This window comes from Muntiacus reevesi, chromosome 20 (assembly GCF_963930625.1).
Source record: "Muntiacus reevesi chromosome 20, mMunRee1.1, whole genome shotgun sequence".
Lineage (NCBI taxonomy): Eukaryota > Metazoa > Chordata > Mammalia > Artiodactyla > Cervidae > Muntiacus > Muntiacus reevesi.
In genome coordinates, this window is record NC_089268.1 from 21,295,388 (window position 1) to 21,322,826 (window position 27,439).

The 27,439-nt window shown below is 41.1% G+C and overlaps 1 protein-coding gene across 1 annotated transcript in view; it reads right to left on the minus strand.

Annotated features, from left to right (window-relative positions):
* The window catches only part of RCAN2 (regulator of calcineurin 2), a 268,922-nt gene that overhangs the window by 206,609 nt on the left and 34,874 nt on the right, over positions 1–27,439 (minus strand). The window contains exon 2 of the mRNA XM_065912961.1: positions 16,520–16,746. Coding sequence (XP_065769033.1) covers positions 16,520–16,744 — 225 coding nt within the window. The 5' untranslated portion in view covers positions 16,745–16,746. The remainder of the gene's footprint in view (positions 1–16,519; positions 16,747–27,439) is intronic.

The following is a 27,439-nucleotide window of genomic DNA, read 5'->3' on the forward strand; positions in this document are numbered from 1 at the left end:
CAATTAATTATCTATGGTGAAACCGATCACCAGCCCAGGTGGGATGCATGAGTCAAGTGCTCGGGCCTCGTGCACTGGGAAGACCCAGAGGAATCGGGTGGAGAGGGAGGTGGGAGGGGGGATCAGGATGGGGAATATGTGTAACTAATGGCTGATTCATATCAATGTATGACAAAACCCACTGAAAAAATGAATAAATAAAAAAGAATCTTAAAAAAAAAAAAAAAAAGAATGGCAATTAATTGGTGCAGGATAGAAATGTATGCCTGTTGAAGACATTGTATACAGAGGAGATAGTACATGGGCTTTCCTCCAGGCTGGTTCCTATGAATGAACTATTTGTTCAGATTTCAAAAGGTGGTCATCTGGTCTCCCCATCACCATCTTGATTTAGAAGTTCTCCTGAGGGTAGCAAGAACAGACAACAAGGCTGACCAGTACACTTCTCTTTGATGAGTTAGGCAACAGTCATGGGCAAGGAAATCCAAAGAGTGCTATGAGTTGTAAATGATGCACAGTGCAGAAGATTGGACCAATGAGCAGAAATCATTACTAGCAAGCATTTGCGATTCAAAGCATCCTGGATTATACCACTTACATTCTGACAGCAACCTATGAGATAAATACTATGACTTGATGTTGCTTTGTTGGTGAAGATACTGCTGTTTGGAAAGATGAAATAAATTGCCACGGGCACACAGGAATCAGAAGTGGATCTGGGTCTGGGATCTGGACTGATAGACGCCAGAGGCTGCTATCTTAATCACAATGATACTATACACCATTTCCCCAGTTAGAGAGATGGGACGAATTGATTCAATGGACATGAGTCTGAGCAAACTTCAGGAGATAATGAAGGACAGGGAAGCCTGGCTGCAGTCCACGGGGTCATAAAGAAAAGGACATGACTTAGCGACTGAACAACAAAAAGGACCGAGAGGGGAAGAGGTTTGAGCTCTGAGACAATAAAAGCAGATCCAACTTTGTTCAAGCACCTACAGCTCAAAACGCAGGCTGGTCTTCCTGGCTTGCACTCGCCAGAAAGCCCGTATCATGCACTGGTCCTTTCAGTCACACTTCGACCCAGGTCATGTGATGACCCTTCCACACCCTCCAGAGCAAAAGATACACTATAATGCAATATCAAACAGCTGTCTCACTTTATTCCAAGCAGTTGCTTCCCTTGATGCTACAGTTAGAACAGCATTCGGCTTGGCTCATGAGCTGTTAGTGCTCTTATGGGCTTCGAAATGCCACATAAAATAAATTGATCATATCTGGGCATATGCTCTGCAATAAGCAATGAGAAAACCAGCCTCTATATTGACCCACAAAATTCCATTTCTGGGCTGGCTCAGTCCATTTTATTGCCCTGTCATCAAGTTGCAATATGGTTGACAATTTATATGCTTATTTAGTTTAACAACCTAGCATAACATTTACTTTGGCCTCCTTCAGTTGATCCCACAGAGATGCCAAAAGTAGCAGTCCCCCGTCTGTGAGGGGTCTCAAGTCACTTAATCCATAAAACAGAAGGCAAGTAAAGGTCTTGAAATGTTGAAAAACTGAGTGATGTCACTGATGAAGGTTTTCACAAACTAAATGGACGCTGAGTTGGAGACGAGAAGGAGCATTTGAGGAGCAATGGTTTTTACTCTGTTCATGCTGCTGTTTTACAATAAATATGTTTGACACAAGTGTAACCAAATGCAAGTCATAGCATCCAACAAAGTTATCACGTTGACTACAGAACACCTAAAAGGGCAGAATGTTTGGGAGGCAAAATTCTAAAATGTGTGCCCTGGATCTGGAAATCCAGAAAGCATTCCATTGCCACTGTGGAGTGGTGACAGGATCGGTATTGAGGTGACTTTCTGTAGAGTCCAGACACAGGGGCTATTCTTAGAACAACCAAAAAAAGCGTGGAGCTGCCTAAAAATAATGATGACTCAACACCTAGAGGCTTCAATGATGTAATGTTGTCAGAGAACACCCTCTCTCTTCCCAGGTTGCAGTTTTTAAAATAAGTAAGCTCACAGTTCCTCTTCGGAGGAAGGAAAATATTTTGCACACTGGAGGAGAAAATGGGGACAGGTGGGTCACAGAATGTTCCATCCGTGTGGCCATCCAGCCATGCCTGTCTCCAGGGCTGGATGAACTTGGCAAAGAGGAAGCTCCTGCCAAAGTCAAAGTCAGTTCTTCCCCCCTCCACCCTCACTCATCAGCTGTTGTTGTGAAGTCACTAAGTCGTGTCCGACTCTTTTGTGACCCCATGGATTGCAGCCCACCAGGCTCCTCTATCCATGGGATTTCCCAGGCAAGAACACTGGAGTGGGTTGTCATTTCTTTCTCCAGGTCACTTATCAATGGTCCTGTCCAAACAGGCCCCGTGGGACAGGACAACAATGCTGATGACTCAAGAGGCGGGTCCAAGGACGCTGTCCTCAAGTCACTGTGGCCAGCATGCTCCATGGCAGAGGGTGGGTCCATTCGGAGATGCGGGGCAAGGCAAGCTCAAAACAAGATATAGAAATATACCCCAGAAGTTCCAGAGCCTTCTCTTCCCCTCTGAGGTGGCCTATTCTGGGGGTCCTATAACCACCTGCTTCCACCTCAACCTCTTACTCCAGACAACTTGTCCTCTAATTACCAGACCCCAGTCAACAGCAGGTGATGTGAGGCTTGCGTCTCACTCAGTCTTTGTTCTCCCAAGGCTATGAGCAATACTGGGGACACAGTAGGTCTTCAATAATTGTTAAATAATCAATGGATGGATGGAGTGGATTGCTTAAGGCAGTACTTTCCCCCTTGTTAGCATATTCATGGGTCACTGACCTGCCCTGGGTTTGAAGATTAGGTAACATAGGATATCGTAGGGTATATCTTAAGGTTATCTTGAAAGTGAAAAGTGAAAGTTGCTCCATCGTGTCTGACTCTTTGCAACCCCATGGACGAGACAGTCCATGGAATTTCTTCAGGCCAGGATACTGGAGTGGGCAGCCTTTCCCTTCTCCAGGAGACCTTCCCGACTCCGGAATTGAACTGGGGTCTCCTGCATTTTCAGGCAGATTTTTTACCAACTGAGCCACAGGGAAGCCCAAGAATACTGGAGCGGGCAGCCTTTCCCTTCTCCAGCAGATGATCCCGACCCAGGAATCCAACCGGGGTCTCCTGCATTGCAGGCAGACTCTTTATCAACTGAGCTATGAGGGAAGCCCTAAGGATATCTTAGAATTTAGTATCTTCTGAGGGTATGTTCATTAAAAAGGGAGCTCTTTTCAGGCTGCTCCGGGTCTTCACTGCCGTGTGGGCTTTCTCTGGTTGCGGTGAGCGGGGGCTACTCTCTCGCTGTGGTGCGCAGGCTTCTCACTGTGGTGCCTTCTCTGGTTACAGAGCACAGACTCTAGAGCATGGCCCAGTGGTGATGGAGCACGGGCTTAGTTGCCCCATGGCATGTGTGATCTTTCCAGACCAGGGATTGAACCCACACCCCCTGTATTGTCAGGCAGATTCTTAACCACTGGACCACCGAGGAAGTTCCTAAAAGGGAATTCTTGATCAGAAAATAGCCTTCACATTCCCAAAAGACTCCAGGTCACTGCAGGAGATACTTGCGGATAAAACGGTCCTTACACCACTGAGCCAATCTCTCTTTGTGATGCTTGCTCTGTTCCACAAACCAAGAGGCGGGGGTTTGACAGTCAGGGCCAGGGGTGTTATAAACAGGCATAAGGAAACAACTCTGCATCTTATTCAATACACTAGGTTTTACCTGTGCAGCTGTTTCCTTTTAAGATTAATAATATACTTTAACTGAATATACCCAAAATACCATCATTCTAACATATAATCAATATAAAAGTTACCAAAGATATACTTTACGTTCCTTTTTCATACGGCCTTCAAAATCAAGACTGTTTCTTTTTCAAAAAGGGGACCTTGCTGCAGCCATGCCTTTGTTATGCGTTTCTGAAATTCCCAAGAGTCCCAAGCTCCAGAAGAGAGGCATTCCTGTGAGTCTGTAGCTATTCCTCATTCTGGTGCTTTGTACATGTTGTTTTTAAATAAAAATGTTTTTACTCGAGTGGGTTACCCACCGGAATCACTCACTGTACACAGCTCTGAGGGACTTGTTTCCACAACCTCAAATCCACCCTAACTACAAAAGCTTTGCACTATTCAAAACACTGCAAAGAATGTACTATCGGTGATGCCAAAAATGGAGCCCTTTGAAAGGGACCCTACTTGCTCAGACATGTGAACTCAGGGACGCCTGTCAGCCCCACTGGAGCCAGGGGCTGTCGACAGAGAGCAGGGCAGAGGCCGGCTGGGGCGACCCGGTGGAGAGCCCGTTTCTCCTCTTTTTCCTAAACCACCATGGCCCCATCATGCTGAATGAAGTGAGTTAGACCGAGAGGGAGACATGCCGGATGCCATCCCTTACACGTGGAATCCAGAAAGAAATGACACAGATGAACTTATTTATGAATGCAAAGCAGAAACAGCCTCACAGACTTAAGAGAACGAACTTATGGTTGCCTGGAGGAAGAATGGGGAGAAGAGATGGTCAGGGAGTTTGGGATCAACATGTACACTCCGCTGTATTTAAAATGGATAACCAGCAGAGGTCCTACTGTATAGATAGGCAACTCTGCTCAACGTTCCGTGGTAGCCTGGATGAGAGGGGAGTTTGGGGGAGAATGGATGTGTATATATGTCTATGTATACACATGTATGTGTCTATGTATACACATGTACGTGTATATGTACACACATGTACATGTTTATGTCTATGTATACACATGTATGTGTATATGTCTATGTATACACATGTACGTGTATATGTATATGTACACACATGTACGTGTATATGTATATGTACACACATGTACGTGTATGTGTGTGCACACGTGTACGTGTATATGTACACACATGTGCGTGTATATGTATATGTATACACATGTGCACGTATGTGTCTATGTATACACATGTATGTGTCTATGTATACACATGTACGTGTTTATGTCTATGTATACACATGTACGTGTATATATACACATGTAGGTGTTTATGTCTATGTATACACATGTATGTGTATATGTATACACATGTACATGTATATGTCTATGTATACACATGTACGTGTATATGTATATGTATGAGTCACTGTGCTGTATGCCTGAAACTATCACAACATTGCTAATCAGCTGGCTATAACTCAATACAAAATGAAAAGCAAAAAAAAAATTTGTTTTAAATATATATGCAAAAATAAATAAATAAATCACCACGGCCACACCTGCCCATGTGTACAGCGAGACCATCTGCAGGAAAAAAAGCGTAACTAAAGCGAGTTATCACTGCCAAATATCTGACCCTGAGACTCCCCTTTCTGTGAAGTTTTCAAAAGAGGCTATTTGAAGAGCTAAGCTCCTTCCTCTTCTATGCTCCTCGCAACGCCTTGCACTTCACTGACACAGTGATCCACTGTAAGTGGACTTCTGCTCCAAGTTTTGCAACATGAGAGAACACAGTACTGAGGAGGAAAATGGTCTATTTGAAGGAAAGAAGAAAAATCTCCAGCCTTGAAACTGAAGCAACTTCCTGTGAAATAGTTTGGCTCTAGGACCTCAGGATTCAAAAGCAGACTAGTACAGGACAAACTTAAATACATATATCCGCCAATGGCTTACACGTGTTCATTTTCCCACAGATTAACAGTAGCATAACGATTAGCCTTAAGAGTCAAACTTAAAAAAGTTATGTGATCAGGTGGTTTTCTAAAAACACACAGGTCCACGTGCTGTGGAAGATGCTGCTGTTAATTGTGACGGCTACGTCTCATTTCTCCCTTGAAGATGTTTAAAAACTGTTCTTCCAGATAATGTGAGTTATAGCAAAAAAATGTGCACGTGTGTGTGTTATTCTAAAAATACATAATCCACTCATCTAGGTGGCTTTTTTCTTTGGTTCATAGTGGAATTTCAAGTATCTGCAAAATAAACCTTAGTGATTCCCAACCAGCCTCTTTTACATGTTGAAAGATGATTGTTTCATAAGACATATGAACATAAAATATGAATAAAATTTGATTAGAAGTCAGAAAAATACTTTACATTACACATACAAACAGGTTAATACAAGAGAAAAAGAATATCAAGACCAGTAAGAATAAATAGAGTGGCTATGCCTGAGTAATAATTTTTATTTGGAGCCCCTTGGGAAGACTTACATAACTTACATAAATTAAGATTTATATAAGTTACATAAAAGTAAGTATTATATAAATTACATAATTCTCCTAATGAGAAAAATACTAGTTCCTCAGAGTCAACAGAGTTTTCTTGGCACTGTATTCTAAATGAAACGTACCACCTGAACCTTATATGGGTAAGAGTGAATCACATGTGTCCTACAACAAATGCAAAAACAGCTTTCTTGTGGCAAAAATTGAGGTTAATTTTCTCGACATCGAAGTCTATGATATAAAACAAAACATCATTAGGACTCTACAAAGAGCTGGGTAAATGAAACCTTTTTTTCATCTAGGTTTACATGTTTTTAGAAAAGCTCTTCCTTCCTGGAAGCAGAGATAGTCCCAGGTTTACCTGGGTGGGGAAAAAGAGACCAATGTTTACCAAAAAGATCTAGTCTAGAGCCACCTCCTCAAGCCACGTCACCTTGTTTAATCACATAACAAACCAAAAATGAAGGTACAGTGAACCCATCTCATCAAAGAGGGAACTGAGACTCAAAGAAGCTAAACTGATCAAGATCACATAAGTAGGATGCAGATGAGGCAGGATTTGGACTCAAGTGCGTCTGAACCCAATCCCCCTCCCACAGGTCCTCTTGCCTCCCCATCAGTGCCTGTGTTAGGTCCAGAGCTGGACAGTGTAGGATGCAGAAAAATGAGGGGCTGGCTCTGCTGTCCTCAAGATACTTAGAATCAGACTTCCCTGGTGACCCAGGGGTTAAGAATCTGCTTGCCAATGCAGAAGACACGGGTTCAATCCCTGGTCTGAGAAGATTCAACAAGCCATGGGGCAATTAAGCCCCAGTGAGCCACAACTACCGAGTCCACACACCGCAGCTACCGACGCACACGCGCCCTGGAGCCTGTTCTCTGCAACAAGAGGAGCCATCACAACGAGAAGCCTGCGCCCTGCAACTAGAGAACAGCCCCACAGCTAGAGAGAGCGGCAACAGAGGCCCAGCACAGCTAAAAAAGTTTTGCTTTATTTTTTAAAAAATAAAAAAAAAGACAACAGTCATCTAGTAGGATTAGACAATCCATAACGAGGTGTACTCTATGCATTAATAATAAACTAAACAGCTTGGAGCTCATAATAGCTACAAACCTGGCGGGAAACTGTAGATTTTGAACAATGTATAAGATATGATAGCTCAACATATTTGATGAAAAATCTTAAGTATGTCAGGTATCACTTCAATGGGTCTCCCCTTCAAATCACTGATAGAGATGCTGGGTTTTATGTTTAAAATGATGGTTATGCTGTAAAATACAACATTCCCAGTAAAATACAACATTATCGAAATATTACTAGAAATTGATCAAATTTTAAAAAACACAAGCTACACATTATGATTCTATATATTCTATATAAAGGAGTATGATTGAGCAAATAATAATGAAATAGATGTGTAAGCAGCACCCTAACAACCCCCAGTCTCATATAGAAAGTATCACGTGAATTGATATCCAGTCATACATCACACTGATCTCATCCATTGAGCTTAAATGTCAGGCCTGCTGTGAAGGATACCTTAGCAGAGTTATAAAGTTCATGTCCAAACTCTGTGACTTCCTCTGGTTATCTCTAAGTTGGCTGAGAATTTCATGACCACCAAGCCGGGACCAGAGTCAAAAAGTCAAGAAAGGCCACAGGTGAAACCCAGGCCAACTTTTGCTGGTGAGTACAAGGAAAAATAATTATAAATAAATCTTATTCTTCCCCCTCCCTTCCCTGGCCTCCATCTCCAAAACCGCCTCTTAGAAAAGGAATGTTCTGAGGCAAAAGAATGCAATTGTTACCCTTGAATTTGTCGATCCTTTTTGTTTTTGAGTTTGGGGCATTGTGGCATGCAGGATCTTAGCTTCGCAGAAGGAACCCTTGCCCCCTGCAGTGGAAGCACAGATTCTTAACCACTGGACTGCCAGGGAAACCCCTATAATTCCTCTTAAACTGTAAATAATTGACGATGATCTTATTAGACTGTGACCACCGTAATGAGGGCTTCCCAGGTGGCGCTGGTGGTAAAGAACCCACCTGCCAATGCAGGAGACGTAAGAGACGTGGATTCAATCCCTGGGTCGGGAAGATCCCCTGGAGGAGGGCATGGCAACCCACTCCAGTATTCTTGCCTGGAGAATCCCATGGACAGAGGAGCCTGGAAGCTACAGTCCACGGGGTTGCCAAGAGATACAACTGAAGCGACTTGGCACGCACGCACCGCTGTGACGGGTGAGCTGTTTGTGCATTTCTCAAGGGCTTCGGGTCCAGGAAGACAGTGCAGGAGGATGGAATCCAGCCTGCCCACCACCTGCCCAGCCACCCACAGCTGCTCAGGTCTTTTTCGACCCATCAACAGAGCATTCTCACAAATTTGCCTGCCTGGCCACAGGCGGTGTACCCTGAGATGGCGTTTGCCCATCGAACAAGTCACAGAGTCACTGAACAGGTTATCAGTAGCTCCGATGAAAGCCATATGCACTGGATTCCAAGTACCCTCTTTTTTCCAAAAGGGGGAGAAAGCGCCAAGTCCCTGTCTAATAGGATCCCAGTCTCATCAGAACATGTTAGCCGTTTTTCCCCGGGTGGCATCAGGAATACACACTCACCCCACTTGGTACAGAAACCAAACACTCTCAACTCTCTGTGCATTGGGCCTAATTCTTCCCACTGCCTCAATTATTTCCAGGCTGTTAAGTGGGGCATTTCGAGTGGCTTGTCAGGCGCCTGAGCCCCAGGGGGGTCACTCAGTGCTGTGGGGAAGCAAGCCACTAAATATGCCCCTGGAATATTTTAGTCACTCCAAGAAAGGTTACAGTTCCAGGGAATGTCCTGCAACAGCTTTCAAATCTGGCCCATGCTGGGCTCTCATCTGGCAGGTGTCCCCAAGTGATTAGCGGTGACTAATTATGGTTCCCAGTCCTCCTCCAGGGAAAAAACAGAAGCAATGTATTGAGTACAATGATAGGCACTGCCTTTTTACAATTTAAACATTCTTGAAAACAACAAACAAATCTGTCAACGTCACCAAGGCTGACACAAGAGAAATGGTGAGACTCCTAAATATTCCTTGAATATCTGGTATTTAATATAACAGTTTTTACTTTAGTATTTAAAATTAATGCTCAGTTATCCCTTCCCCACCCTTAGGTCACAACAGTTTACTTAATTTCTTTCAAGCTATATTCAGCAACACAAACTACAGTAAATTATTATCCAATTGTTCATCCTTTGCTACATATCCTTAGCATGAGCGTTTTTTTTTTTTTCAATCAGCTTTAAACAATCCCTATAACAAGTTTCCCAAGGTCTTCTAAAGCACTGGATTTCTTCTTTCCTTGCTGCCTTTTCTCTTTTCTTATTTCTCCCTTTTCTTTTCTAGGAGTCATTATGGAAATAAACGTGTTTAAGATTTTTTTACTCTCTTGGCTTACTAAATAGGTCAGGCTGCATGCATGCTAAGTCATTTCAGTCATGTCCGACTCTTTGCGACCTATGGACTGGAGCCTGCCAGGCTCCTCTGTCCATGGGATTCTCCAGGCAATACTGGAGAATTCTCCAAGAAGCCCTCCTCTGGGGGATCTTCCCTACTCAGGGATCAAACTCTCGTCTCCTGTGTCTCCTGCATTGGCAGGTGAGTTCTTTATCGCTAGTGCCACCTGGAAAGCCCACTAAATAGGTCAGTTGCTTCTAAAAACTTAAAATACCATGTAGATACAAACTGACAAAACAGGTTTATTCATATGTGTCATATCTTAACTACACGAGTGATATGGACTCAATGTACTAACATTTAATTTGCATCTTGCTATGAAACCACTTGAGATCTCTTTGTCTTACATGCTTTGACTTGAATGTTGTACTGATGAATGGCCAACTTTATTTCTAGAACTGATGTTTCCCAACGTATGGTGGATAATGAACTAGACTTAAACGTTCAGAGGTCTCACTCAACTCTTTGTTGTTTCTCTAATTAATGAGCCAATCCTGGCTAATTTGTACCTTCATTTAGTCACCACTGAAGTGGAGATCCGACTCAATACTGACTCAGCACCTATGATACCTGAGATCCAGCAAGGTGATGGAAATACAACGAGGAAAAATATAAATTTTGACTGCTTTCTAGAACTTCAAAGTATAGAGAGGAAAAATCCAAATGAAGAAAAGCAAAATATGTGGGAGCAGCATAAATATTTTACAACAGAAGCTCCTCTGAGTTAAGAAAACCATGAGCAAGGAACAATGTCTATCTCCCTGATGGACCAGGAGTCTTTTGTCTCGACCGAGAACAGATCATGAGTCAGGGACCAGGTAAAAGGACGAGGGCAGGATGAGTAGTGACCACAGGTCAAAGTCAGAGCTTTCAACTGCAGACATTCAAAGAAGGAGATTCAGAGACTGTCAGAGTTGGACTCAGTAAGGTCACCCATGCAGCATCCATGCCAGGGTTGTCATGGAAATTAAAGGGCTTAATGTCTAAAAAACACTCTGAAGAGTATCCAGCACCTTGCTCCAAGCTGTGTAACATTTGCTGCTGCGGTTACTATTATCGTTATTACTATTATTAAACTAAACAAGGGCTTCCCAGGCAGCGCTTATGGTAAAGAACCTGCCTGCCAATGCAGGAGACATAAGAGACATAGGTTCAATCTCTGGGTGGGGAAGATCCCCTGAAGGAAGGCATGGCAACCCACTCCAGTATTCTTGCCTGGAGAACCCAATGGACAGAGGAGTCTGGCGGGCTATAGTCCATAAGGTCACAAAGAGTCAGACACGACTGAAGCGACTTAGCACACACACATGCAAACTGAATGAGCCCACTCTGTCTTCAGTATGCCCTTTATCTCTAATCAACACAAGCATCTCATTATGGGAAAAAAATATTTAATTGCCCTTGTTTATGACATTCCAGATTCCAGTGATACATTCATTCTTCTTGGTGAACATGGGCTGTGGGTGCATTTTTACATAGTTTACAGGTCCACAACTCACTCTCTGAAATTCTTAGGGACTGCTATGTTTGGAATTCAGAATTAGGGAATTTAGAACACAATGTGGCATGCATGCCTCACATTATGTAATGATCCATCAAGTCTGGGGCAGTCCCTGTTGGTTAAAGACAGGAATATTTTTGCAAAGAGATGGATGAATATTCACACTAGAAGAAGCTTCTCATCAATCCTGGTTAGATTCTGAATGATTTAGGTCAAGTGAGGTTTTGTCTTAAAATGGATTATGAAGTCTCAATTTCCAGAGCTTTTCAAATTTGGGTATAGCAGATAAAGAGATCGTGGACCTGCAGCTGTAAAGTACAATGGGAACATATACATACCCTTACAGACTAAAGGCAAATCCTATGTGGGGAATCAAATAAAAATTGCAAATCAACAGATTCACCTTCCAAAATCCTCGAGGGTGACCTCATAACACTGCCAGTGTTGACTAGGTCACTGCATCCTCAGTTGAGCTCTAGAAGGAGCTGGTGTATTCTATTAGTAGTGATGTTGAATGAAAGATATGTATCTTTGAACCTAGAATCACTCCAGCCACCCCCAAGGCACTGAGATGCTCCATTTATGAGAAGCAAGAAGCCTAAGAGCCATAGCACCAGGCCTCTGATCTCATGCCTTTTCCGGTAGGATATCGTCTTTAAGTGGTTGGCAGAAATGCCTGTTTATTTAAAAAGCAAAACAAAACATAACAAAAACAAGAAAATCTTGTGTGCATGTTCACACATGCGTATATAGGGCAGTGAGTACAGTTGAAAATACGTATTAAATGCTCTTTTGATTTTAGCATCACTAGATTTATTATGTTTGTTTTCTTATTTGTTTTCTTCGGCAGACTTGAAGTTCAATGAGTCTGTGCTGTCTTGTGCACCACTGCATCCCCAAAGCCAAGCATCATACCTGTTTGCAATAAATATTTGTGCATGAAGAGGCAGTCACATAACGTTTAACAGCACAGACTCTGTAGGTTTGAATTCTTGCTCTGCCACTCCAGCTGTGAAAACGTGGACAAGCTCTCTGTGCTTCGGGGCCCTCATCTGAAAAATGGGGATCATCATATTCGCAGTATCAACCTAGCTGGACTCAGTGATAGTTTTAACAACAAATCCCCAAACCTCAGCGGCTTCAAGCAACAAAGGTTTTTCCTGTTGACGCTGTCCCTCTGCATGTCTACCACAGGTCACCTAGGACCTCACTCTGGGTCATCCTTGTCCTCGGTCCACAAGCCAGGCTGCCTGACCAGGCTCACCGGGCACAGTGCCAATCACCGGAGCGGAGTGAAAAGAAGAGTCTTCCAACCCCGGTAATTAAAGGCCTCACGCGCAAGTGGCACAGACCAGTTCTGCTTAACACGGGGTAGAACCAGCCAGAGTGGTACAGGGAACACAACCCCGCCATGCGCCCAGGAGGCAGAAAGGCAGAAAGACACCACCCTCCTAGGGTTGTCATGGCGATAAACAGGCTTAACACCTGGGAAGCCGGGGCTCAGAAGGGTACCGAGCCCCTTGCTACATGCTATGTTAGGTCCCTATTGCTACTATTATTATTATTGTTACTGAACTAAATGAATTCAAAATTTTTGGAGGCCAATAACAACTCACCTCTCAGGTTTCTCCTTAATAAACTGAATCTGGCTAAGAATTTTATGATGGTTAGCGCTCTGTTGCAATGAGTGCCAACGTCCCATGGAGCAGAGCCTTATCTATCTCGAGCGCAGATGCAGAGCAGCCCGCAGGGTGCCCCTCCAGCCTCCTCTGTCTTAAGATGACTGGTGCAGCTCAGTTGGATCCAGAAAGGCAAGCCAGGGGAAAATGCCAAAGGTGAAGGACTCCTGATAACTTTTAGGTATTGCCTGCTGTGACGATCCCAGTTCTAAATGTGTTTGATACAAAAATATTTATGCTGCAAGCTGTAGCATGCAAACAGCAATCTGCATTTATTGGTTTCAGATGCCAATTTCCTCCAGCTCTGGTTCTCCTTTGTGTTATATAAACAAATCCCAACCATCTGGACCACAACGAACCACACTGAAGTAGGCGCTCGCTTCTCGCAGAAGCAGCAAATCAAAATACAATCTCACAGAATTCTGCCTAACAGAAAATTGGAGTCAACATCATGGCCTCATGAAGCTGTTTGGAAAGAAAAATGTTCTGTAGATGTCAGAACTTAGAATTTAAATTGGTTGGCAGAAATGAGCATATCAGAATATGTATCACGCTGATAAGCAGAAACAAACATAAGCAGAAGAGCATCTCCTATGGTGTTACCTATATTAAGAGCAGGCCAAGTCAGTACTTTCCAAACTATATCAAAAAGGAAAAAGGCTTAGGAAAAGTGTCTCTGACAAATGGGAAAATAGAGATTACTGCCAAGACTTAATCATAATAGAAAGCAAGAGCCTTAATTCCCACCAAGCTAAGGAAATTAAAATGTATGCTTTATAATAATCACAGCAAACAAGCTAAACTTGTTAAAACAAGCTAAACTTGTTTTCTTGATATGAATCAAGAAACAATGAATCAAAAGTGGATATGCTGGGACTTCCCTGGTGGTCCAGTGGTTAAGATTTCACCTTTCAATGCAGAGGATGTAAGTTTGATCCCTGGTCAGGGAGCTAAGACCCCACATGCCTCTTGGCCAGAAACCAAAACATAAAACAGAAGTAATATTGTAGCAAATTCAATAAAGACTTCCAAAAAATGGTCCACATTTTAAAAAAAAATCCTTTTAAAAAAGTAGGCTTGCCAAAGAAAGAACTTCACCAAAACAACTTAACACCTACCCACTTGGATCTCTGAGATGAAAACCGAGCATCATTTCTGATGTCTTATCTCTCTGATAACTGCAGGCTCCTGAAGGCATTTTCCCAAAGTCAAATAATTTAGATAATCCCCATGGCCAGCTTTACCCACAGGCAGATACAAGTGCTAGAAAGCTTTCTTGACTGTTTTCCCTCTACCTAAAATTATCTCCACCAACAGTACCCCCAATGTCCATCCTTTGGAAAAGATTACCATCATTAGAATTCCTGGCTCAGATTCATGAACTTTAAACACGGTGGGAAGGATATTCGGAGAGAATGACGTACAGGACAAGTGAGTTTTGTTAAGACAGTGGGTGAAAAAGTGGAGGTAAAGAGAAGAACAGAAAAGTCTAGAATGAGAAGGAAAACATGTGGCAGTAAAATTGGGAGGCGTGAGGCTCCTCAAATATTTTACTTTCTATTTATTAATAGAGTTGCAGTGATCATGCCTCTATTATCCATTTATTTGGTATCTGATTATCTTGCTTTGTCACCCCAAACTCTGATCATATAATTAAACAAAAACTGAATCTGGATCAGATTATTTGACGTCCCAGAGACTCCTCATGAATAGGGGCTATAAAAATTGCAGCAAAGTGGAAGACTTCCTGTCTCATTTAGTAAGTTTAATTAAGTAGACGTTGGCCAATTAGAAAATTCGCCTCCTTAACTATAAAAATGTGAGCTACATCATTTGAAACTTATTCCTTGGAAATATATCATATTGATTTCACCTCAATATTTTAGCAAGGTCATTTTAAAGCCCAATCCTATTTGTTAAACTGTGGTGTACCAACTTCATATACAAATTAAATGAGAATATTTAGTAATCTATTATTCAATCACAGATCAGAATATCAAAATAGATGTGGGCAGATTCCCGGGAACTGTCCCCAAGCCTCCATCTTTCTATGTAACCAATTCTGGTTCGATCAGCCATTCTTGAGCCTTTGAATGAGATTGACTCTCTCCTAAATCTTTTTTGTTTCAACCAATCAAGAAATATTTTATCAGGAAAGAGTCAAAACCCTCATTAAACCTCTAAGGAAAATCCTTATGATTGTTGATACTTAAATAGATGATGGAACAAGAAAATACAGAACTTTGTTTCATAGTTAATGTCAGGTAGATTTCAGGGGGGGATGACCTGCTCTGAATAAACTATGATCTGTGTTATAACCTGGTTATAAGTCAAGAGCAAAATTTGTAGTTTCTTTCAAAGAGGATATATGCCATTTTCTTACTTCAAATAGTCTGGTGATTATAGCTCTGGATATTCTAATCACATATAATTCCTTGGACTTCAGGCTGTTTTTAGCTCATCATTTCAACTGCTCAACTATAAAATAATATCATTATAAAACTATCTTTATATGGCTTGAAATAATTCTTAATTCTCTGAGCTATCAGGATTGCTTACAAAACCAATAAAAATCCAGAACAAAAACTTCCAGTAACTGTGTTCAGGCAACAGAGATTGGACTTCAGCAGTTGGAAAACAGCTCAAGTTTATGAAACAGCAATCATAAATCCTACCCTTAATCTAACGCAGAACCATACTTTAATTCAGAAAAAAAGACCCTTTCCTCCCCCCAAAATATTGGCCATGATTTACAACATAGCCTAAAAGTAGATATTTACAACTAGAATTCCACATTCACAAGATAAGTTTTGATCCATTCAGACTCTCTTAAAAGGTCAGAGAAAACCCAAGTGAACTTTACAAAGACTTCTGAAAGGAATATTTATCCTGACTCCCAAGAATACCTCCACTGAATCAAATTTGCTCTTAAAACAGAAGCTTCACTTTCTAAAAAATGCCTGTTCATAAACAATCTCATTCCCTAATTATTTCAAATCAAAGGGTTACGCATTTTCAAGCAAATTCTTACAACACACCCAAAACAATTCTACCTACTGTGGTATCAGCAAGCAAAGTAAGACTCAGACGGCCAACCAATTTCCCTTTCTAATAAATGCTGCAAGACTTGGGGCCCAATTTAAGAAGCCAATCTAAGAAGCCATCAAACTGCAAGAAGAGCAGGGGTGAAAGAGGGCTTGGCTTCGGGGAAAGGCAAATTAAGCCTGGGGCAGAATAATATGGGAAACTAAAACTTTTTTTTTTTTTTAACAACATCTGCTTCCTAAACAAAGGGTGTATCTCCTGCAAACACTATTTCTAAAATCTTTTTTTTTTTTTCGCTGTTGGACAGACCTCTGAGTTGCAGACAATGAGATCTGATTCAATGGAATCTCTCATAGAGTCTTGTCATGGGTACCTTCAACATCAACTGATAATAGAACAGACTTTTCTGCTCTTGCTATGCATGCCAAGAGGCACACCAAGTAAGCATTTTCAAAAACTTCCAAACCTCAACCATAGGGGAGCAACAGGAGCATTGAGGGACTGATACTGCGTTTCCTTCGATTTCAGGAGCAGAAGGTCTTCTTACCTTGCTCTCGTCCCCTTCAAACACCGACTGGTGGACGTTACACGCAAAGAGTGAGTTGGGGAGGTCGGTGAAGTCCGTGATGGCTTGGAAGGCCTCCTCCGTGAAACTCTGAGTCACGGCCCAGTCTCTGTCTATGCAGCAGAGCAAGAAGAGTCCTCCATCTTCCGGGATGTGGCCCTGCTGCCCCAGGCTCCTCATCCCAATGAAGTAGGAATCTCCCCTCATTCCTGAGGACACAGAGATGGGCGCGAGTTAGAATAGGATTTGATCCCTTATAGCTGGAGTGTCTGGGGCAGAGCAGAGTATGATTAGGAGAAGAGGCTGGGGCTCTTCATATTTTCCCCTTGATCTCTAAGTTACAACTTCCCAGACAAATTTGTTTCTGGGCAAGAATCCAGTCCCTGCTATGGAAAAAAGCCCCACTTGAACAGGATTGGAATTTGAGGCGAGAGATACTAGCCCAGATGTCCAGTGTTTACTGGACTGGAGACCTAGGAAAACTACCTAGGTTCCCTGAGCCTTGCTTCCTTAGGAGAGTCAAATGGACTCAAAACAAAAATGCAAATCACAAACTGCTTTGATAAATTACATGATGAATACAATACCACAACCATAACTACTAATGCTTATCATTTCTTGAATTCCAGGAATTATTCTAAATGATTTACATGCCTTAACTGACCTACTGACTCTCCACCACAGTCTGTGAGGTTGGTACCCATATATCCCCATTTTACAGAGTGGAAAACGGAGGAACAATTAAGTTACTTTGACAGGGTCCATGAGAAAATGGCATGACCAGGCTTCAAATTCAGGGAGTTTGGCACACTAGAATTCACTCTCCAATACCACAGAAATGAAGCAGATCAAAATTAGTACAAGTCTACATTTAAGGAAGTACAGTCTATTTCATGACCACCTGAATCCTGATCAGGATAACTCTAATGGGATACACACACACACACATAAACACGCACTCACAGATACCCTCTTCTGCCTAGGATAATTATGTTAAGACATTTGTGAACACCAGATCTTAAAAAATCAGTCCTGGGCTTCCCTGGAGGTCCAGTGGTTGAGAATCTAACGGCCAACACAGGGGACTTGGGTTTGATCCCTGGTCCAGGAAGATTCCACACGCCGAGGGGCAACTAAACCCACTTGCCGTAACTGCTGAGCCCATGCACTCCAGCGCCCAAGCTCTGCAACCAGAGAAGCCACCACAATGAGACAGCAGGCCCTGCTCACCACAACTAAGAAAGCCCTCGCACAGCAACGAAGACCCAGTAAAGCTAAAGTAAAATAAACACACAAATTAAAAAAAAAAAATCAGTACGATCCTAACTGATCCGTGGTATACAGGTTGTTCTCCCTCAGCATCCCAAATATGAAGCTTTCCAGTTTTAATCTCATCTATTTGTGCTCCATCCTCATTCTATTATCTCAGCACCCCTTACACTCAAAATTTTACCCAACTGCAGCAGGTTGGGAGAGTTTTCCCAATTTTTGATACATAATCCAGTAGATTTTTTCAGCCTTCCTGCATACTTCAATGACAGCTATCTACATTTTTATTTTGGATCTATTTTCATGCCTGTCATCATATTCTGTCCAAACATCACTAATTAAAGGTGAAATAACTGGCCCATGGGTACCCAGGTATGACTGCCTGGCAGTTACGATGTAGCTGCAGAATCGGCCTCTATTTTCCCCTGTCCCAGCAATGCAGAACCTCAGGGTGAAATACGGGAAGGCAGTACTGCAAAGTGTCACTCCATCCTCACCCAGTTTAGTTAAGACACAAATTCTAGATCCCCAGACAAATATGGGTTTCTATATCTCATGGCACAGTGGTAAAGAATCTGCCTGCCAGTGCAGGAGACTCGCGTTCAATCCCTGGGTTGGGAAGATCCCCTGGAGGAGGAAATAGCAACTCACTTCAGTATGCTTGGCCTGGAAAATTCAATGGACAGGGGAGCCTGGTGGGCTACAGCCCATGGGATCGCAGAGTCAGACATAACTGAGCACGCACTTATATCTTTTTTGAACTCTATAGTATTGTGATGAGGTTGTTTTTTGTTTTCATTTTTCCTAGGAAAAAAGTCCAAATGGCAACCCAGTGCTTGATGGCAATATAAAAGATGCATTACAGATAAAATCTTAGAGTTGGTTAGGAACAGGAGCCAAAAATTAAAGAATTTGAAATAATAATTCAAAAATCAGATCACTACAATTGTGGAAAATAAAACTGTCATTCTGTATAAAATATAATAGAACTATTCCTATATTCTAAATTTCTCAAAACCCCAATTAATGCAACATTTTCTGTATTTAAATTAATCAAATACTTATTTTCAATAAAAATATGATACATGATTTAAGCTTTATTTTATTCCATAATGAATCCAAAATACATGAATATTTTTAATTAGAAGGAAAAAATCAACAAAATACTTTAAAGTGTTTATTTCCCTTCATATTCATTTATACTGTTGCTTCAGATATTTTCTGAATATCTGTAATATATTACAGTGTAATATGCATATTAACTTTCATTTATTATTAGAGTACTAACAAGACTGAGCAACTGAACAACACAATTATTTTAACAGTAAAAATAATTACTAAGAACATTCAGACAGTTTTACAGGTTAACCTTGAACAAGGGTGGTGTGGGGGGGGCATCAACCAACCATACAGTAGAAAATTCAGGTGTACCTTTACAGTCAGTTCTCCTTGTACAGAATTTCACATCTGTAGATTCAACCAACCCCAGACCCTATAGTACATATTTAGTGAAAAAAAATAAGTGGACCTGTACAGTTCCAACCCGTGTTGTTCAAGGGTCTGCTGTATTCACATCAGTGGATCAAAAGAAAATCTTCTGATAATAAAGTTATAATCATCCAGTATCATGAAATATAAATATTGTCAATCTTGATCTCGTTTTTTAGTCTGTCCTTCTTAGTTAACATTTTTTAAACTAATCTCAATGGATCCCATAATGTTCTCAAAAGGGTCTGAGAATGTTTCAATTATTCTTTTTTTCAAAGAAAATTAAAATCCACTGCTGAACAAATTAATTAAATAGACCAAATATTAAGCCTCACTCAGGACTCATTTTAATCTACTCAAATAGCCTTAACTTCTGTTCTAAGCTGTAACAATACGATTACCTTCATGAGACTTTATTTTAAGCTCATTACTTTCAGTAAAGATTTAAAAGGTGAACGCATTTTTGGCAAACAACCTATCCTACTTACAAGGGGAAATATTTTTAAAGTCAGAGCTCTGAACAAAGAAACTCTGGTTTCTCTTTCCAGTTCCATTACCTGCTCACCTTATAATTTGGAGAAGTCAATTGATCATTCTATGACTCCATTTATACTTATAAAACAGGAACAAAAACCTCTCTCTGCCTGCCTCAGCCAAGTAGGAAGAGGCTGAGGAATGAAATAGGAATGAACACAAGTGATCAAGTCATTATTTAAGTCACTCATAAAAGGATATGCATAATACTAGGAAATACTATAAAAGCACATTACTGTGATCACTGCAAAGGAAAACTATTATGTTTTGGTATTGCTACTAACCTTTAGCAAACTCACATAAACAGAAAGGGGGATGCTGGTAATTAAAAAGAACTCCAGCCACAATTGCCTACACAGCTTAAGAAGATTTACTTATGTTGTCATTATTTCTAATCTGAGATTGGTCATCCAAAAGAGAACAGCTGCTTTCAGCTCAAAAGGCGTCTCTTCCGAGAGGGCTCCCTGACCTCCCCCAGCACCCGTGAATTTAGCATCCTTCCTCTGCAGGCCCTAAGTACCAGTGGAGCCCTCTCACGGCTCATTCTACACTCTGATTACTGTCTCTCCAACCAGGCTGGTATTTCTTGAGAGCAGAGACTGAACAGCCTTCACCCAAGGTATCTTCAGGCTAGTACATCTAGAAAGCCCTCAAAAAGATGTTTGACTGAATTAATGAATTATGGGAAAAGGACTCGCTGTCAGGAGATAATAGATCAGCAAATGCATTACAATGACCAACTGAAAATATATACACTGGGTGGGAAGGGGTGGGGTATACTTAACAGGTGTACTTATGGATGACTCATTATGTTGTACAGAAGAAATCAACATAACATCGTTAAGCAACTGTTCTCCAATTAAAATTTAAAAAAATATACACACACATACATATATACTAATAATTCATTATTCATTTCAAATGTACAAACTACTATAAAGATTAACCCATTCATTTCCAATGTAATTTTAAAAATGAGATGTAACAAGAAACACTCAAAGAATTCCTCTAGCTAAAATTAAAAATCTGTGGAGTATAATTAAGATAACATGTATGTTTTTTGATTACATGAGTTTACTGAAGAAAAAAATGAAAAAGTTAGAGATGAATATAAAAAGAAAATAAAAGTAAAGCATAATCCTACTATCCAGAAACTCTGCTAGTATTTTGGTATATTTAGACCCACCGTTTTTGTTATGTATAATTTTGAAACCAAATCGAGAGCTTGCTGTTCAGTATCCCACACCAACACGGCCAGAAGCAGTCCCCTGTATCATTACATATTCTCTGCAAACATTAATTTTAATAGCCACATAGGATCCCAGTGTATAGATCTGTCATAATTTATTTAACCAGTCTTCTGTTGTTTGACATTTAGAAAGGATGTGCTTCCATCATTACATGCCTGTGGAAAAGACAAACCGCTATTCATTTTTAAAATATAAAGCCGGAGAACCTCAAACCTTCTTTAGATGCAGAGAAGAAACATCTTCATGGAATACTGGAAAGAGCCTCAGGGGTCTGCTTGTGTTCTGGTCCCACTGTAAGCTGTATGCTTTGGGGGCTGTGGTTTCCATGTTAGTAGAATGGAGAAAAAGCGTGGCCTTGTCTACTGTGAACAGCAAATGAGAGGAAGCAAGTGGATGTCTTTTGAAACCTCCGAAATAACACGTGGATTAAAGTTATTTCTTCCTATACATAGGTCATCGGCAGCAGAGGAGCTGGCACTACAGAGGCAGCCACCTATCACCATTAAGGGTGTATACAAGCTTCAGACTTTAGCGAATGTCCATGATGTGAAGCTCATGTCACTAAAATGAGAAACAAGTAGGGATGTCCCTGAATATTTGCTATAGTGTGGTTGGAGAGCCATTAGAAAGGAAAGATATTTATAAGGCAAAAGCAAGTAATTAAAAAATTAAAAAAAAAAAAAACCCTGCCCATCCCCCAAACACCACCAATAGCAAAAAGAACTGTTTATTGAAGAGTAACAATGAGAATATAAGTGATTGAATTCCATTCATTTCACTGGAAGAGGAAACCTGGAGAAAGACAAGTCTTCAATGATTTCATTACTTCGCTATAATGTGAAAATGATTTCATCCAAGATCCTCCCATAACATGACAGAACTTATCAAATAGACATTGAGTCCTGAAATGAAGACAGTATGGTTCCTACCATGAAGACGAGCCACTGGACACTTAAGATACCTGTTGAACATCAAAGTAGCAACTGAATAAATATTTGTGGCATACATAAGTGAATATAGCCTCTCTCTCCAATAAACTTAGATGGTCTAGACATTATTGGGTTTCTACCCAAGGAATTAATCTTTCTAAAACTCCTACTTTTCATTCCTAACATTTTTTAAAAAATATGGCATAATTAACATGTGTTCCCCACCCTGATCCCCATTGTAAAGTAATTAGCCTTCAACTAATAAAAATAAATGAAAAAAATATGGTATAATTAATATATACCAGGGAAGAGAACTCAGAGAGACATCTGATTCTGTTGGATATCATTGTCACAGTGTTATCAATAAGCATGAGAGGCAGATTTCTGAATTATAGAATCCTAAAAAACCCCACCTTTCTAGGAATGGGGCATAGCTCATGAGACTGGAGAGCCATGCATTTTGCCCATACGAGTTCTGATCTAGAAAGTCTTAAACTGGATATAGAAGGAAAGGGAAATCACAAATAAGCCCATGAAAGCAGCAGGGCAAGAAAAATAAAAATAAGTATCCATTGAGATGCTCACGCTGGCTTCACTGTCAAGTAAAATCACCCGATTAAGAGTGTGATGTCTGATCTATGAAAAAGGCTAACGCCATCTTGGAAGGGGTGGTGGGGTTATAATACCACTTTTTGAATTTTTTATTTATGTATACTTCATTTTGGCCACACTGGGTTGCTTTGTTGCTGCAGTTGACTTTCTCTAGTTGTGGCGAGTGGGGGCTATTCTTCGCTGTGGTGCACAGGCTTCTCATTGTGGTGGCTTCTCTTGTTGTGGAAGCTGGGCTCTAGGCACGCGGGCTCAGTAACTGGTCCACAGGCTTAGCTGCCCCACGGCATGTAGGATTTTTCCAGACCAGGGATCGAACCCATGTCCCCTCTACTGGCAGGCGGACGGACTCCCAACCACTAGACCACCAGGGCAGTTCTGATAATATCATTTTGAGTTCTCTCAACATGGAGAAATCAACACTTTCGATTCCGGGTACTACTCAGGACAGAAAAACTGGAGATTTTTCCAACGGAAATTATTCCATCTTACTGAGGGGTCAAAAGTCATGTCCTCTGAGAAACAGGATCTCAGGGAGGCACAGCACGGGAAAGCGCAGGAAAGAATTTTTGAGTAACATCAGTTACCTTGAAACTCTGAAAGAGGAAATGTTATTTTTTTGTGCATGGCACTAAGAAAGTAGAAGTCAAACCAGAGGGAAAGAATTCAATTTAATAAAAGGAGCCATGGATCTTTGAACAATTCAGGTTACAACAGAAATGTCTTGCCTCATGTCTAAGTGAGCACCCAATCCCAGCAACAGCCAATGAATAAGCCCCACAGAGAATCCTCATCTATCTCGTGGGGTGTCACGGAGAAAATCCAAGTGAGAGGGTAACAGTAGGATGGCCAGGGGTCTCCAAACGGAGGAAATAGGCTGCAAGCGTCAGACATTTTTTATCTTTCCCTTAAGCGGCAGGAGGAAACAAACTACTAGTGTCAGATTTTTTTTTTTCCTTCTCCATACAAAATTAAAAGGAGGTTTCTTTATGGAAATGCTTTTCTTAAGCTATGTTAATGAAACTATGTGTTTGCTTTGGAATTTGCCTTTCTTCAAAATGGTTCCACCTAAGACTAACTTTTTTTCTTTTCTCAAACTTTGGGCTAATAATAGCTCAACAAACCAGTACTCATATGGCTGGGGGATGACACACCTCATGCCATCCTATCTCAAAAATGCATATTGTCCAGAATTGAGAGACACGTGTACCCCAGTGTTCATCACAGCACTGTTTACAATAGCTAGGGCATGGAAGCAACCTAGATGTCTATCAGCAGATGAATGGATAAGAAAGCTGTGGTACATATACTCAATGGAATATTACTCAGCTATTAAAAAGAATGCATTTGAATCAGTTCTAAAGAGGTGGATGAAACTGGAGCCCATTACACAGAGTGAAGTAAGTCAAAAGAAAAACACCAATACAGTATAATAATACATATATACGGAATTTAGAAAGATGGTAACGATGACCCTATATGCCAATACAGCAAAAGAGACACAGATGTAAAGAACAGACTTTTGGACTCTGGGAGAGGGCAAGGGTGGGATGATTTGAGAGAATAGCATTGAAACATGTATATTACCATATGTGAAACAGGTCGCCAGTCCAGGTTCGATGCATGAGGCAGGGTGCTCAGGGCTGGTGCACTGGGACGACCCTGAGGGATGGAATGGGGAGGGAGGCGGGAAGGGGTTCAGGATGGGGGACACATGTACACCCATGGTGGATTCATGTGAACATATCACAAAAACCACTACAGTACTGTAAAGTAATTAGCCTCCAATTAAAATAAGTAAATTACTTTTTAAAAAATGCATACTGTGGGAGAGGGGCCTGGTGAAACTCTGTCAGCCTTGAGGGGTCTCTTTTATCTGATTAATGGCTTTTTAACAGATTTAAAACAGCTTGCTAACACTAGCAAGGGGGGTTCTCCGTCCCCCTTATGAGGTCTATGTCAAAAGCTTTCTCTGTCCCTTGTCATTTTAATAAAACTTTGCTTTACAAAAGCTCTTGAGTGAGCAAGCCTGGTCGCTGGTCCTGAAGTTAGACCTTCTTCCTCGAAGATCATGAATCCAACACCGTTCACCGTAAGCTAGCACAAGGACCAGGGAGGTGTCTGACTGACACTTCTTTTGAAGGTCGTTCCTCACCTTGACAATTTTATCTTTTCATGACTGGAAGAGGGTTTCCCTGGTGGTTCAGACTGTAAAGAATCCACCTGCAATGCAGGAGACCTGCATTTGATCCCTAGTTGGAAAGATCCCCTAGAGAAGGAAATGGCAATCCACTCCACTATACTTGCCTGGAGAACCTCATAGACAGAGGAGCTTGGCAGGCTACAGTCCAGAGGGTCACAAAGAGTTGGACACGACTGAGCGACTAAGCGCACACACATGACTGGAAGAAAATACACAAGAAAAGAGTTTCTGTTTTTCTTCAGGCTTAAAGGTGCTCAAGAAAGGAGACCTTATATATGACCTTCAACAAATATTTTCTTCAGGGCTGAAGCCTTTATCTGATGCTCATAACAAACCTGCCTAAATTTTTTGTCTTCCAGTTTATTCAAACTAGAAAGCAAGGACTTAAAAAAAAAAAAAGGAAATAATTATTTACCAAGGGAGTAAAATGAGTAAAACATACTCAAAAGGAAACCCTTAAGTTTATTTTGCCTTAGACAAAAGAATATTAAGGATTCGACTCATCTCCTTTTTTAAATTAAGAACAGGAAAGTAAAGCTTTTTGCAACAAGGGCAATGAATAGGAAAAAGTGTGCCTTGGTTCCATGTTATAGCCAGCTGAGAAGGCTACATTCAGGAAATAGGATAAATGGAAATGATTAATGAATAATTTATCTGACTTTAAAATCAGTTTTCATGGTAAAACAAGTAAATGGATTAGGGGAGATATGTTACTTTGAAAGAAGTTAAAGATGATCATGTCAGCTTGAATACTAGTGATCAAAACTAAGAATGCAATGTTGCATTAATAAATACTAGAAAGACATGCTTACAGCTATTTTTCAGTTGAATATAAGGGTTTGTGCGTACTATATCGCTTCAGTCGTGTCTGACTCTTTGCGACCCAAGGATCATAGGCTCCTCTGTCCATGGGAATTTCCAGGCCAGAATACTGGAGTGGGTTGCCATGCCCTCGACCAGGGGATCTTACTGACCCAGAGACTGAACTCATGCCTCTTACATCTCCTGCACTGGCAGGTGGGTTCTTTACCACTAGCATCACCTGGGAAGCCCCAAAGATAAGGGTAAATAAATCCAATTCAATTTTTGTAAAGAATAAAAACTTCAACCTAGGGACTTCCCTGGAGATCCAGGGGTTAAGACCACCTTCCAATGCAAGGTTCAATTCCTAGTAGGAGAGCTAAGATCCCACACGCCTCATGGCCAAAAAAATCAAAACATAAAACACATCAAACAAATTTTTTTAAAATTTAAAAAAGAAACCTCGACATATAAGTTTTACAGTGTTCAAAATCCCTTTAGCTCTAAAGTTAAATGGTCTTTAATGATACCTGGGACAAAATAAGCTTATTAGAAAACAACTTACATAAATAAGGATAATCATTTTATGATGTATCATCAGCTTTCAGCTTTTGCCTGGCCTTATGGGTAAGGTCCTTTTGATGCCTAGTTAGAGCCTCTAGGGGATAAGGTAGGCCTTGTGCTCATTTTTGTCCATCTTATAGAGAGGTTGAAGTATAATATTAGCAACAACAAACCATCCCAGCCATCCTGGGCTACAAAGGAGAGACAGGATATTCTTAGGCTGTGCTCCAGAGAAACCCATTCGAGCTCTTTCTGAAATATAATGGAGCCTATTTAATTCAGTCGCAGAATCTTCACACCCACTGAGCTGTGTGAACCTCATGCTATTCTTGATCCCATTTGGGATCAGTCTTAAAAGAACGAGGAGCACGCAGTGTTCAACTCGTGGTTTTTCAAAAGAAATTATCCACATTCCTCACTCCTGGCTCCCTTTAGGACACCTTCCGGGACCACTGTTCCACGTGAAGCTTCCACAGGACAATAATTCAATTAATTCAAGTCCCCAAGGAAGCAGCTTCTTATACATTTTTTATGAAGTTTTTTTAAAAAGCAAGCTGTTGCCACCATCTCCTTTTGCATTGGATTCAACAGCAGAATCCAGGACTACAAACCCACCCATCTTTACACCTTCAGGGTTTTAATGTCCATGGTCTCTCAAGACCACCTGCAAATTCTGTATATTTTTCTTTTCTTTTTTTTTTTTCTTTATATTTTTCCAATGGACAAAACAAAAAGGGAAGGAAAACCATCACATTTGCCCAGGGTCAGATGGGACAGGCAGTTAATGGAATTTTGTATTCCATTTCTGCAGCCCTTATTGACATCATCCAGAAAATGTGTTCCAAACAGGCTTTCAGCAAAGGAAAAGAGTTAGGGAAGGAAACATTGCCTTTAATGAAGGGTACAAGGGTAAGGGGGCTTCCCAGGTCTATAGTGGTAAAAAAAAAAAAAAACAAAAACTGCCTGCCAATGCAGGAGACACAGGAGATGCAAGTTCAGTCCCTCGCTCGAGAAGATCCTCTGGAGAAGGAAATGACAACCCACGCCAGTAATTCTTGCCTGGGAAGTCCCATGGACAGAGAAGCATGGTGGGTTACAGTCCATGGGGTCGCAAAAGAGTCAGACACAACTGAGCAACTGAGCATACACAGGAGGATGAGAAGGTTGCTCTTAAAGACCAGAAAATCTGTTTCTATAAAGAATACCCTACAATAAACCAGATATTTGTTGAAACAAAGCACTCACCCAAAAGAGA